This window comes from Lepidothrix coronata, unplaced genomic scaffold (genome assembly GCF_001604755.1).
Source record: "Lepidothrix coronata isolate B3197 unplaced genomic scaffold, Lepidothrix_coronata-1.0 Scaffold140, whole genome shotgun sequence".
NCBI lineage: Eukaryota > Metazoa > Chordata > Aves > Passeriformes > Pipridae > Lepidothrix > Lepidothrix coronata.
In genome coordinates, this window is record NW_016690320.1 from 412,806 (window position 1) to 426,505 (window position 13,700).

Here is a 13,700-nt window from a genome sequence, read left to right on the forward strand (position 1 = left end):
ATGGGGGGAAAAAAAGGAAAAAAAAAACAGGGGAAAAAATTACCATGGAACTTGTGCAAGAGTTCATTATTTTTTATTACCACTGTTTATTTGTTTTCAGTATAAAATCAAAACAAGATAAAATAGCCCTTTTCATTGATTTCATGTGGAAATCATATGGAAATAGAAGGTTTGCATTCTTTATGTATGAATATGTAACACACTTCATAACTTGAGATGAAACGCAGCCAGGAGAGTTGTGATAGAAGGGGGGCCAAGACCTGCAGAGATTTGTGTTTCCTTCTCTAGAGCTGATCTGGCTGTGCCACAGTTCAGCTGCTCCACATGAAGATCAGCAGATCAAGCCTGCAGGGCAGGAGGAGCCTTCACTGTGTCCCCGGGAGGTTGGCAGGGCAGGGAGGTTGGCAGGGCAGGGAGGTTGGCAGGGCAGGGAGGTTGGCAGGGCAGGGAGGTTGGCAAGACGGGCTCACGAGGGCCAAACCAGGGGCCAGGTTATCAGGCACCATCACAGGGATGAGGAAGGGCCAAGGGGAAGCTGGAAGTCAGTGCAGGGACAGTCACCGGGGTCAGACACAGCCCAGGGATGTTGGGGCAGGTCTGTGGGAATGGGGCAGTGCCAGGGTCGGGCTGGGAAGTGAGTCCAAGGGTGAGGCATCACTGAACCCCAGGCTGTGGCTGGGAGAAGGCACATCTCTGAGCATGGACCAGAGCTGAGGTTACATGGAGACCCCGGGCCATGAGCAGGGTGTGGGTGGAGGCCCCAGGAGAGGCTGCTCTGGTGCACTCAAGCCCTGAGAAGTCCTTACAGCTCTCAAGGCAAATAATATTTATTATATGAGCCAGAGTAGTGAGGAAGTCTGTTCTGTTCCCTCACGTTAACTACTCCTGAGAGCATCAGTATTGTGTGAGTACCAACAGTGTAACCTACTGCATATAAAGAAAGTAACTGTGTATGTAAAAGCAATCATGATCCAGCTGAAAGACTAAGACTGTATTTCAAAATGTTTGTTCCCTTGGAAGGCTGCCATGGAAGTGTGAGACCGATCCAGCACCTACTGTGTGCACAGATGCACTCTGAAGGGGAACAGTTCAAATCTTGGTATCAGAAAATGCTCTGGCAATACATGAGGATATTTCTTGCTACAACACACCCCTTTCTTTTTCGTTTTTTAAGAAATCAAGGCAGCTCTCAGTGGTTTTACATCCTTTGAAAATCTGCCCCAGTCTTGGAACTGTGGCCAGAAGTGAGCTTCTGAAACACAAGTCTGAGTTAATTATTGGGAAAACAAAGGTTACATAATCTGTCCAAAATCCCTTCTGAAATGTGTTTTCTCAGAGTAGGTCAAATAATGCTAAGGAGTTTCATAAATGTATTGGAAATGTAGATCTTCATTTTTATTTTTTGCAGCAGTGTAACATCAGGAGGATGACTGATAAAAATCTTTACTGTCCTGTGGGAAATAATTAAGATGGTGAAGGTTAAAGTGTGGTACATAGAAATCCTACAATTTCAAATGGGAATGTTTTACTCAGACTCAATTGGTTGTTATTTAAAAATTTAATTAATGCCAGCAGTGATGCTGAGACCTGAGTGAAAGGGCTCTGGAGGTCCAGGAGAATTCCTGCTGCCACTCTCCTGTGGTCTGTTGCCCCATTTAAGGGTAATGAGTGGGGCTGGCACGTTGGTGATGGGCAACTGGCACTGTTTAAGAGGATTTTTTTTGCTATACCCATGTCTTGTAGCTCTGACAAAAATCCAGGCTTCCACTTGCAGTTTTCCAAGTTTGCAGGAACTAGCCTTATTTTCCTGGACTGCTGTTCAGTTGTTTTCTGACAACTATCAGAGCCCTGAATGAGGGGAGTTTATTTTTAGTTTTTAATGGGTATGGAAAGCTTCTGAAATTGAACTCAGGAGGGAAGGACCTCAGGAAGAGGAAAAATGGCAGACTCCTTAAAACACAGACAGAGGTTTCTGAGGAATTTGTGCCAATTAAAACAAGTCTGTGAAACAAAATATCTTTAATAATAGGACCAGAATAAAGTTGCAGCTTGTGAAAGTTCCTCATGTTTCACAATGTTAGGTTATGGCAGTTGCTATGTATTAATGCAACAAATCAATGGCACCAAATTGAAAGTAGTGGGTGTGTCAGTTGTGAAAACCAAAGGGGAGGATTCATTATCCAAACTCTCCCTACTCCCTGCCTTGCACTTTGGAAATCCATGGCTTTCACATAGAAGATTTTTACTGAAAAGAAGAAAAAAAATATAAAAAAACAAATACATAACATGAAACACTCAGGTTGAAGTTTGCTTTGTAAATTCTTAGAGGGTAGTTAATCTGTAGTTAAATATTGCAGCAGAGGGTAGGACAACCCTATACCTTCCCATTTGGTATTTCCTTTGTTATTTGATATGCAAGCCTAGTTCCTACATAATCATTTAAAAGGTAAGACTATGGAGGTTTTCTGGATGACTGTATAGGCTAAACTTGTTCCCAGCTCTGGTTTGCAAAGCAGAAAAGCAAATTATGTTGTCAAATGAAAATTAGTTAGAAATAAGAAAAGTATTTACAGAGTATATATCTGGTTCTCTGTGCTTAATGTGATTGAATATACTTGCCAAGGATGAAAGGTGAGCAGCCACAAGATGTGTTTCTGCACAGTGGTTTGAGTGGTGGCCATCGAGAGGGGCTCAGCAAAGCCACGTTACCTGAGAGAGGGCTGTTTGCCATGGGTGTAGTGTAGTCTCAGTTTATCTAAACAGGAAAGTGGTCACTACTGGCACATTTACATCACTCTTGTGTTTTCAAGATTTTGCCACTTTGAAAAGGCCTCCTTAGCCATGAAATCTGGTTTGCTGAGGAGGTAGGTCTGTTTTACATACCTGGGTGAAAGTGGACTATTTTCACAGAATCACCAATAAAAAAGGTTCATTATGTTACTTATAGGCATCATTTAGGCAAAGCTTAATTACTTGATCTTGCAGATGAAGGAGGAAACCTGAATTTCTAGTTTTTCCAAAACTGTACTTTGTTTCTTAAAAAATTTGCTTTACAGAGTTGAATCACTTGTTAGTTTTGTAGGCATTCCATTTCAGCACAGCTTTGCTGTCCTGCTTGAACATCTTGTGAAAGGAATCAACTTGCTGATAGGAAAAACATTTTTCTATTCTGTGTCTGTGAGATAAATGTAACATGACTAGATGTTTCACACAGGTTACCAGTGTTGCTCAGTGAGTAAAGAGCAGTTTACAGCCAATTGTACTTTCAGTCACTGGTCCCTCCTGAGAAGATGAGTGACTGTATCTGTTCACCTTGTTGTTAGCAGTGGTGCTGGCATGGCATCTGCTGTCCTGGAGTTGAACTCCTGGAAGTGAACCCTGACACTATTACCAGTGGCAGCCAAATCAAGCTGTGGTCAACTCTGTGTCTGATTACCAGCTTTTTGAATCATTCTTATTTAATAAAAGTGCTCCAATGCGGAGTTTTATTCATCCACAAGGAATGTGGTGTTCACTGTGGAAGAAAAACACAGTTTCTCCTGATTTCATGGTATGTTAAACATAAAATCTGAAATAGCAATCAAATGCATCCTTTTCTCCCATAGATTGCATATTTACTCGTGGTTTTCTTTGCATGTGTGATATAACTGCTGTGTTTAAATTCCATTATATACATATCTTTTAGTGAGCTGCATGTAGGTTTTTCTTTATATTAATGGTCCAGACATGAAAGGGAAGAGTAAGAAAGAATTAAGCAACAAAAGAACAGTCTAACACAGGAACTTCTTACTTCCTTGGCATATTTCTGGTTTTTAGATGTCAGTAGTTTGATGCTGCCTAGAACAGTGGAATATCAGAGATTTCCTGCTGCAGTAGATAAAAGAGCAAACTCTACGGGCAAAAATGGAATTTATCCTGTATGATTTATGGATGACATGCATACAGTCTCTGAATATGTGACATAAGACTCTGCATATCACTATTTAGTAAGAGCTTTCAGAATTTAGCAGTGGAACTTTGAGAATGGTAAATGTTAGTTACTGGAAAGTCATAGCATTAAAAAGCAATATTGAATGTACCTAAAATTCTATGGCTACCTCTTCTAAGACTAATTAACAATTTACAATTGAAACAGGTTAGACAAAAACTACTGGTAGTTGACAGTTAATTGCTGAGGATTTACCTCAATCTTTTGAAACCACCTGTCAAAAAAATTTATATTTTTCTACTCAGTTGTGCTGTCATATTTTGTCAACTTGTGGAACATCCAGGATGTGCTACACAGTCATTTTACTCCCAGTGCCACAGCCCTCAGAGTCTTCTTGCCCTTTCAAGCAGTGTGAGATCCACCTGGCTGACAGCTTGAAGTGGTCAGAGGAGAAACTCAGAGAACAAATCAAAGGCTGAAATAGGACTGCTGTCTGAAAAGCCCTTTATGGAAATTATCTGTTCTCAGAGCTATCAGTTGGGATGCAAAAAGATTAATGAAATGAAAACTGAAAGAATTTACAGGCAGGAAGAAGGAAGGAAAAATAAGAAAGCTATTACAGAGCTGTAAAACTAGAGATGTCTTTCTTAACTAATCCTTTCATTTTTGACTGTAAAGACAGGTACTGCTTGTGCTTTCAGAAGCGTGAAACTGTGAGGCGATTTCCTACAGCTGAATGACAAGTAAAAACAAGTGACTTCACATAAACTAATTGTCGTTTTGCCCGCAGTGCTCGGCAGAGTGTGGGGCCGGGATCCGCACGCGCTCCGTGCTCTGTATGACCAACCACGTCAGCAGTTTGCCTCTGGAGGGCTGTGGCAACAACAGACCCTCGGAAACGACCCCCTGTAATAATGGACCCTGTGCTGGTAAAGTGGAGTGGTTTGCTGGGGGCTGGACACAGGTGAGCCAAGTGCTATATCTGACATACCTACTGGTTTTCTGCTGGTATTTTAATTTAAAACTCGTATTTTTGTGCAATAAAGATGTGTGCCATGAGGTATTTCTGCATCTCTGTGGAATATTTGGGTATTTTTTCCTGTATTTCGCTCAGTTGATGTTCAATAATTTTCAGCACCTGCTGTTGTTTTTTTTTATTTTGATGAAAATAAGATTTTGTTCTTCTCTTCTCTGTACTTTTTTTTTTTATTTTTCATCTCCTGACCCAATGTATTTATAAAATGGAAGATAACAGAATGCTGCTCAGCATATTCAGGAGAACACTAAAGCAACAGATTTGCATCTTTTAAAGCAGAGCCTTTGTGATCATGCATGCATGCAGGGAAATATATACATATATATATATATATGTATATGGGATTTCCAAGTAAATAAGACAAAAACTAATGGTTAACCCCAAAAGTTATCTTCAGTACTGTTATGCCTCTGTTAGAACAAGCAAAAGAACCAAACTTGGTTAGTGGCCTGTATCCTGATGCTCTTTCCTCAAGGTAAATTCTTCCCTTTATCCCCATCTCAGTAGCCCTTCAGGAGCTGTCACCTTGTGCCCGGGCATTTCTGTCCCTTGCTGAGGGCTCTGGCACAGCCTGGAGAGCTTTTGAGACTGCTGGTGCCAGCCCTGGCTGGAGCTGGGCTGGTAACTCACTGCCCTGCAGATTCTGAGACCCTTCCAGCTGATAAGGAGCTGGAAATTAAACTGGTACAGCTGAGGTGGAGATTGCAGGGCTACTGCTATGCTAATGCTTCTGAGTGTAAGTGATAATTGTTTTTATTGTATGAGAAGAACAAATTCACATTTCAGAAGTACTTATCTGCAGTTCTAATGGCAGATGAAATCAAGGCTTGTCACTTAGACCTCTCCAGCAGATTGAATGGGAGCTCTGGATCCATTTTTGCTGCCCCAGGAGAGGTGTTCAGTACAGGCATCCAAACTTCCCTGGTCTTTTAGGCTGATTCACCTTCTTTCTTTGCATGAGATTGAATTGTTCGGTGCACACCAGAGGTACAGAGTCTTTGCTGTGTGTCATCTGAAAGCAGTGTCTGACAGCATCAAATCCTGGCTTCTAAATATCCAAATGAAGAGAGACAGTCAGCAGAGCAGAGCAGGAGGGAGCACTGGGTGTTCAGGCTGGATGTTCACAGCCTGTCTTCTGGAGGAACCACTAAACAGAGCAGCAACAGAGATGTTTGGTGTTAAACAAAGTGCAGTTACTGTACTTCTGGATTTATTTGGCTGCATTTATCTTAAGGTTCTTTGTTCAGCTCAAGGTTTTTGTGGGAATCTGGTAAAGGGATTGTAAATTCTACCCAAAATATAAGTAAAATCCCCACTGCTGGTAACATATGATTGGTTTAGGCTAGAAAAAGCCTTCTGAAAATCATAATCCTTTATGCAACACAGAAACCCGTATGTTGCTGGAATCATCTTCTAAAAGCCTTTTTACAAGTGCCAGGAACAGTACTGTGTGTGTACCTAACCTTTAAATGGACAGTAAGAATCCAAGTGAGTCAAATTGCTTTTCAGAGCTGGAACCAACACTACATCACACAGATACTTGCAAACATGAAAATAACACCCTGGCAGATCAAGGCACTTTCTAAGAACAACACAGAATGTGGAGCTTTGTAAAGCTCCAAAACTGTGCTCTAACCTTATAACCCTCAAAAGTTCAGTGCAGTACACACAATCCTGCTTCAGCGAGAAGCAGTTTATGGAGAAAGTGAGTTATGCTTCTCCTTTGATTAGAAAAATAAATGCCACTTTCTTTTCTGTAGCTACAGGTGAAACGACACTTTCACATTTCTCCAAAAATATACTTAGAGTCCTTATTCATTAAAATAATTAGAAATATGTTTTGAATCTGTGGTACCACATGGAATAAAAATTCACAGAAGTATCTTTTTTAATTTCTATAGCCATTTTTAAGATTTAAAATGAAATAAAAAAATAAAAAAATTAAGTATGTAATACCTGACACAGTCAGTAGTCTCTTGATGAATTAAATCATTACTATATCCTTCAGCTTTTTCTTGTACTGGTACTTAACTGGGACCAGTGGCTGCTTTGTTAGTACTGCATACAAATAATAATAGTAACCCAAGGTTTATCCAGGCTGCTATTCTGACTCTGAGAGAGAAAAATCTTACTGCAGGATCTTAAGGAATACTTTGCCTTTTTCCTTTCTCTTCAAGTCATGTGCCAGTGATGGAAGGAAAGATATAGCTAAGCTCATTTTTTCTGAGAAAAAAACATATGAAAGTGAGGAAATGGATTTTGGATGTTAGTGTCTAGATAGGTGCCCAGATCTTTCTGTTTGAATATTAACTTAAAATGCGAGTATATATGTGTGCAAGGGTGTGTGCTATTTTATTTCAGGAACAAACATGTTACTCTGTAAGCAAGCTGAAGGACATGAGTAGAATAACAAATTCCCCCCCTTGTCTTTTGTTTTCTGATGCAGTGCTCTTCTGAATGTGGCAGTGGAACTCAACAGAGAGAAGTCATTTGTGTTAGGAAAACTGAAGGTAATTTTGATGTTTTGGACCCCTATGAATGTTCCTATTTGGAAAAACCTCCCATCCAGCAATCCTGCTACCTCAAACCGTGTGGATCTAAGTGGTTTCATACAGAATGGAGCACAGTAAGTCTCTCATGCTTTCCTCTGTCTCTATTTTGTTTTGATACAGCTTTTTTCATTCATATTGAAAGAGAGCATCATTTGCATAAAGCCACTGATCATGACACTGACTTTATTTTGCACAGGAATGACACTAAAAAGAAAGTAAACCCTTTATCCAGTGGAGCTTAGGAAAACTGGGAAATACCTTGACCAGAAGGAGACACTGCATAGTTGTCTTTTCATCACTCATCTCTTCTTCAAAGAATCTTCCTGTTTTATAAAGTTGGTTTGCCCCTTATAATGAGGCAATGTGTACTGAGAAGTTCCTTTCAGATCTCTGATTTCATTAAAATTAAGGGGCATTTAATAAAGAATGAGGGATGTATTTGGTTTTTAAAGTCAGTTTTGCCATAATATTTTACTGTAAATTCTTCACTGTAATACTTAGAACTTTATTGAGAGACAATGTAGAACTCAATGTATCTTCAGTTTCCCCTGAAAGTGGACCAACTGCACTGACCAGTGTGCCACAAAATGCTTTAGTTTTATCTGTCTTTCCATCATTTCCTATACCAAATAAAGCTTAGTGGATTTTTACCAGAAAAAAATTCAGCATTTTTCCCCTACATGAAAATGAGGAAGTTCACTGTCATCTTAGAATGAGATGACATCATATCTCATGCAGTAACTTAGACCCTTGTCTGAGCCTTAAATCAAATTCCCAATGACAGCTCTGAAATGTGGATGTAACTCAGATGCCTTTAGTTCGAGTTCCCTTGGTCAGGAACCTTTGGAAATATCTCATCCACATGACATGAGAGAGAAATTATTTTGATTTTTCTTTTTGCTAAATGCTCAATTATTTGACTGGCCTGCTGGCAGCACTAGAAAGAAAAAAAGGAGGTAGAATGTTTTTAACAAACTAAATCAGCTGAAGGGAATCCTGGTTTTTTTCCCTTAATTGCAGGTATAGGTGCTTATTTGACAGCAACATCCAAGTCAAGTTCAGAATAAAGCCATGCAGATCAAAACAGGTTCTTTGGTGTTGCTGGAAATTCTTCGGATTGTTTATGGAACTGTTTAGATTAAATAACTTCCCCTTAGCAAACCCATTTTCAGTTGTGAACCTGTGGGTGTGCAGCCACAGGAGATAGAACTGTCTGCTTCCACTGAAGGCAGCAGAGTCCGTGTGCAAGTGAGAATATGTGCTTTCTGCAGGCACAAGGAACAAGGTGCTGACTTCCTCAGGATCTGAGAGGTATTTAGGGATCCCTAGAGATCCCTTCCTGAGAAATGGCATCTAGAAATCCTCAAAGGTCTAAGCCTTTGTGACCATCTTCACTGTAGGAAGAAATACCTGCTAGCAGAGGTCTTACAAAATCACACTGTGTTTCAGTTCTCCTTCTGAGCAACCTGTTCTGGCTGAAGGTGTCCCTGCTCACTGCAGTGGGACTGGATTAGGTGGCCTTCAAAGCTCAAACTATTCTATGATTCTATTCTATATTGTTACAGTTATCAACAGAATATGTGGCATTTCTTGCTGTTAGACCTGAAGAGAAAGGATTAGGGGTTAGCTGGGAGCAGAAGAGCTGACCCAAAGCCCCTGTTCCAGGTTTGGGAACTGTCAGGTTCATCTCTTCAGACCTTTTGTATGACCTAAAATAAATGGCACGGCCTCTCAGTCAGGGGGATCAAATGGCTGGGTTTGTGTGCAGTCTGTTGGGTGTCTTGGTTCCACTTTAAGTGCTTAAGATCTCTACAAACTTGAACTGAAGCTCTTATTGCTGCCTGTGGAATAATTACAGTATTCTATATAGGCATGTAACAAGAGTAATGCTGGAAAAAAAGGTGTTCTATTAGTGCCCCAGAGCTGCCCTTTTGAAAGGTTGTATTAAAGATGAAAGAGCAGTCTAAGAATATAATACTGAGAATACTTTGGTCAGTTTGTTACAGTGTCTGATTTTATGATCATGATAAGTTGTTTCTGCAGCGTTAGGAAAAGAAATAATTATGCCAAAAAAGTCAGAAAGAAGACATTCTTACTAGTTCAGGGCTGTTAAGGTTTTAATCATTATAAATTACCCAGATGTAATTCAGTTTGTGAGCATTAGGTCAAACTGGACAGTGAACCAAATCTCAAAGACCTCACTCAGGCGAAATTCTTGAGGTCAACAGGGAATTTGCTTCAATATGGGCAGAAATGTGTAATAATTGGCTTTAAAAATACCATGACAAGCAAGTACAAAAATCTCTGGCTTCATAACAGACTTTGGACATCAAAAGAAAGTATTTCTGTGCTCCTTCAAAGAAACCTATAATGCTTAGTAAAATTGTGTTGCAGGAGGTGAAAAATACTTGAGTGCCAGAAAAAAAGGCAATTAAAATTATTCCTGCTTGAGTATTATTAAAGGGCAAAAGGGCAGTGGAGGGCAGTGCAGTCAAGTAGTAAAGTTCAGTGCAGGGAGTTCTTAAAGTAGGAAATGGGAACATTGTGGAAAGAGTAGATTTGGGAGATATGTATAAATAAGCAGAGAACAAGAAGGCTAATTAAAGAAGCAAGAAGCTAACTAATAAATTCAGAAAGGGAACTATCCTGGCTTGCTGTCAGTTGCAGTGTCACCACGTTTACTTGTCCAGTTGTTCCTCCTGTGGTCAAAACCGTTTTGGAATCTTTAGCAAAATTGCACCTGTATATTATGGACTTCATAGATAGAAAATAAAAAACTCTAGTGGTGAAGTTGATAAAAGGCTCCAGTGATGCCCGGGTCTGGCTTCAGAGTTCCCTTTTCTTTTCTTTCTGTATTTGCACATCTCATATTGTCTTCATGAACTTCAGCTTAATTGTTTCAGTGTTCCAAATCCTGTGAAGGAGGATTTCGGGTCCGGGAGGTCCGGTGTCTGTCAGATGACATGGCAGCCAGTTCTCAGTGTGACCCACAGCTGAAACCCGAAGAGAAAGAACCCTGCAACACCCAAGATTGTGTCCCTGAAATAGGTAAGGAAGAGGCAGCTTCTGCTTTAACTATGGATCTCCATCTAGTGGAGAAAACATTTAGTAGTCTTGAAGAGGTTTTAACAGTGTATTTTCTTTGTCGAGTACAGAGTTTTATTTTTACACAAAATACAGCTCTTTTCTGTGCTGTAAAAGTAGGTTTTCATTTCTGACTTAAAATGTTTTCCTAGTAACATGTAAGAAACTGGCTTACTTTTGAAGTTGCTGAGAATGTGAGAGGTCTGCTTCTGTGAAAATGCTACATACAGGGTGTTTTTCTGCTGTCTCCTTGCATTCTCCAAGGTTTCTCTTGGCAGAGTCTTTAAAACAAAAAGAGGATCATGTATGATATGTATTTGGTAACAAGTTCTATAAGAACCAACAACATTAAACTAAGACATTAAGTGCAATTAAGCAGTTTTCTTTTATATATATATATATTAAATATACACATGCAGACAATTTGGTTTTGGAATTAGTCATTCAGCTCCTACACATTTGATTTTAAAAGCAATGAGAATGGCAAAGGAGAGGAAGATACATAATTTAGAAACAGTTTTAGTGTTCTACAACAAGTTTCACTTGAGAATTATTCAACATACTTTAAGATAACTACATAAAAAAACCAGGGGAACTGGGCATGGGTACATTTCTTTCATGACTTATTTATTTTTCTATTATAATGTATAAAATCTTGAATAATCTGACTTATTTGCATAGGTAGCTTATTTTGACCTGAGAAGGAATGTTTAAATACAGATCCAAGGGATTTTACGTGGTAAAAAGAAAGGAGATTGCTTATTTGTTGCTCCGTTACTTCTTTCTTCAGTTCCTTGTCTCTTCCTTTTTCCTCCACAGATGAGAACTGCAAAGATAAATACTACAACTGCAATGTGGTGGTTCAGGCCAGGCTCTGTGTCTACACCTACTACAAGACAGCCTGTTGTGCATCCTGTACCCGTGTGGCAAACAGACAGTCGGGGTTCCTGGGCCGCAGATAACAAACACTCTGCTCAAAGCAGCCGTGTGGGGCTGCACGTGGAGCCTGAACAGTGTTACTGCTTTGACTGCAGCAGTCTTAGCTTCTTAGAGAGGGGGGTTTGTATTGCTGAGTGCATCGAGGCTATGGTTAAATCTCACACCCTTTCAGTTATTGTGCAGTTATCTCTTTTGTTTGTTGTAAAACCGTGATCTTTTTCAAGCATTAGTTGCTAATGATACTGTTATTTGCACCTGCTCATCAGATAATTATTTAAGGAACATACCAGCCTTAATATTGTGAAATGAATGAAAACTGAATCAATTGCAGCAATTACTGGAGGTGGTTGACCAGTATGGATGCAGCTGCTGCATTATTTTCTGAGTGCTTACTTTTACTTGGTATTTTGGACTGCCTTAAATTAGATGACTAAATCAATGAAACATGCACATGAGAAAAATTATTTCCCAAAGAACCAGACCCTTGAAGACCCATTTGTCAGCAGTTTCTTAGCACTCTACATTATGTTTTTAATTACTTCAGTCCATTCATAATTAGAGTCACTGTTAAGCTCTCTCAGTTGTACTTTTAACTAATGTCCTGTCCTCAGGCAGTAAATATATACACACTTGACTGCCAAAAAGTGCCTTTATATTTAATTCATAAACTCTTGAAGATACACTTTTCTAAGTTTGTATGGATTTTAAAATAATTACCTACCAGAGTGACACTAATGTCTAGCCCTTCAAGTCTTTAACAGCTCCATCTGTCAGTGAGACACATTCAGCAGAGAGGTGAAGAGCCTTTGCTGATGTAATAAGTGATTGTTTCCCTGGGCGAGGTCTCTTTCCTGTAGGACAGTTATTTCAGTGAACTGGGATCTTGCCTGATCCTTTGTCTCTGCACTATTGCTTAACAACTACCATACCAAAGTACTTTGTCCAGACCTAGTCTGGATGTGTCACCAGTTTCTGAAACCACCACCAAAGGATGCAGGCCTGTGTGCTTTGTAGTCGTGTGTTACTCGTGGTGTCAGGCAGCAGTGTGAGTGTAGTACCTGAGTATCTGTCAAGAGATCTTGGCTATTGACATTCTTCAGGTTTTGATCAGTTGTTACAACATATTTGCCTTTTTTCACTTAATGTTTCATCACACAGATCTATTTATACTACTCCTTTTCTGTTACTCAAGAATGGCTGCAGACTAAGAGCTGAATTTAAGTGGTGATTTTTCATTTCTGCAATTACTGTACTCAGCCTTGGGACTTGCTAAAAGCAAATAGGGTGTGCTGTGCAGGGCAGATCAGTTTTTGCATTATCTGCAGGTTCTCTAGCCTTTGCTTGAGAGGTCTTTCAAATGTGTAAATAAGGCTGAAGGAAAAAAATGAACACCACTGCTTATTCGGCTGTTTATTACAGCATATTTTTTGTAAGTTAGTGATGCTCAACTATGCATCTCTTTCTAAGGTGCCTGATGTCTGAGTTGAAAAACAGCCGTGACAATCATGTTCAGTCACTCCCAGAGATGTGATATAACAGTGGTTAAGATGTCCTGCTACTGATGCAGAACCATGTTTGAGCCTCACTGTGTGTTCTTTTCTTCTTACTGCTTTGGTGGAGAGGACGAGGAAAGGGAATGGAGCTCTGGGAGGGAAAGGTTGCTGGGTGTGGTTCTGGTCACGTCAGGGTTTGTGCTGGAAGCCACAGGAAGGTGGAATTCCTGTAGTCTAAAAGCTGCCTTGAATTGAGACAAACCTTTGAATTTTTTGATTCGGTCACTCGTGATAAATATATTTTAGACATGATGAACTACCACTGTTTGGCTAAAGGAAATTAAAGGAAAAAGTGTTTCCCCTAGAATTTGAAGTTAGTCTTTGTGACTATAAACCAATCATGTCTTTGGCTGTTTCTGTACACCTTAGCTTAGGCTTTTTTACTGTAAATAATTTATATAAAATTGTTAGAAACAGAAATGCTAATTAGAAAACTTCTGAGTTCATGAATCTTTTACAGTCCCGTTCCCTTGTATTATGAAGATTTATCCATGAAGATAACTTATAGATTTGTGATGATATTATATTCCTTAGATTCTCGACCAAAGAATGTTATGGAGACAGTGCAGTGTAAACAACTCTGGAATCCAGTATTTCTAAATACAGAT

General features: G+C 39.6%; 1 protein-coding gene across 1 annotated transcript in view; it reads left to right on the forward strand.

Annotated features, from left to right (window-relative positions):
* The window catches only part of THSD4 (thrombospondin type 1 domain containing 4), a 97,939-nt gene extending 85,756 nt beyond the window's left edge, over positions 1-12,183 (forward strand). The window contains exons 9-12 of the mRNA XM_017827545.1: positions 4,719-4,892; positions 7,411-7,590; positions 10,420-10,564; positions 11,420-12,183. Coding sequence (XP_017683034.1) covers positions 4,719-4,892; positions 7,411-7,590; positions 10,420-10,564; positions 11,420-11,562 — 642 coding nt within the window. The 3' untranslated portion in view covers positions 11,563-12,183. The remainder of the gene's footprint in view (positions 1-4,718; positions 4,893-7,410; positions 7,591-10,419; positions 10,565-11,419) is intronic.
* The last annotated feature ends 1,517 nt before the right edge of the window (positions 12,184-13,700 follow it).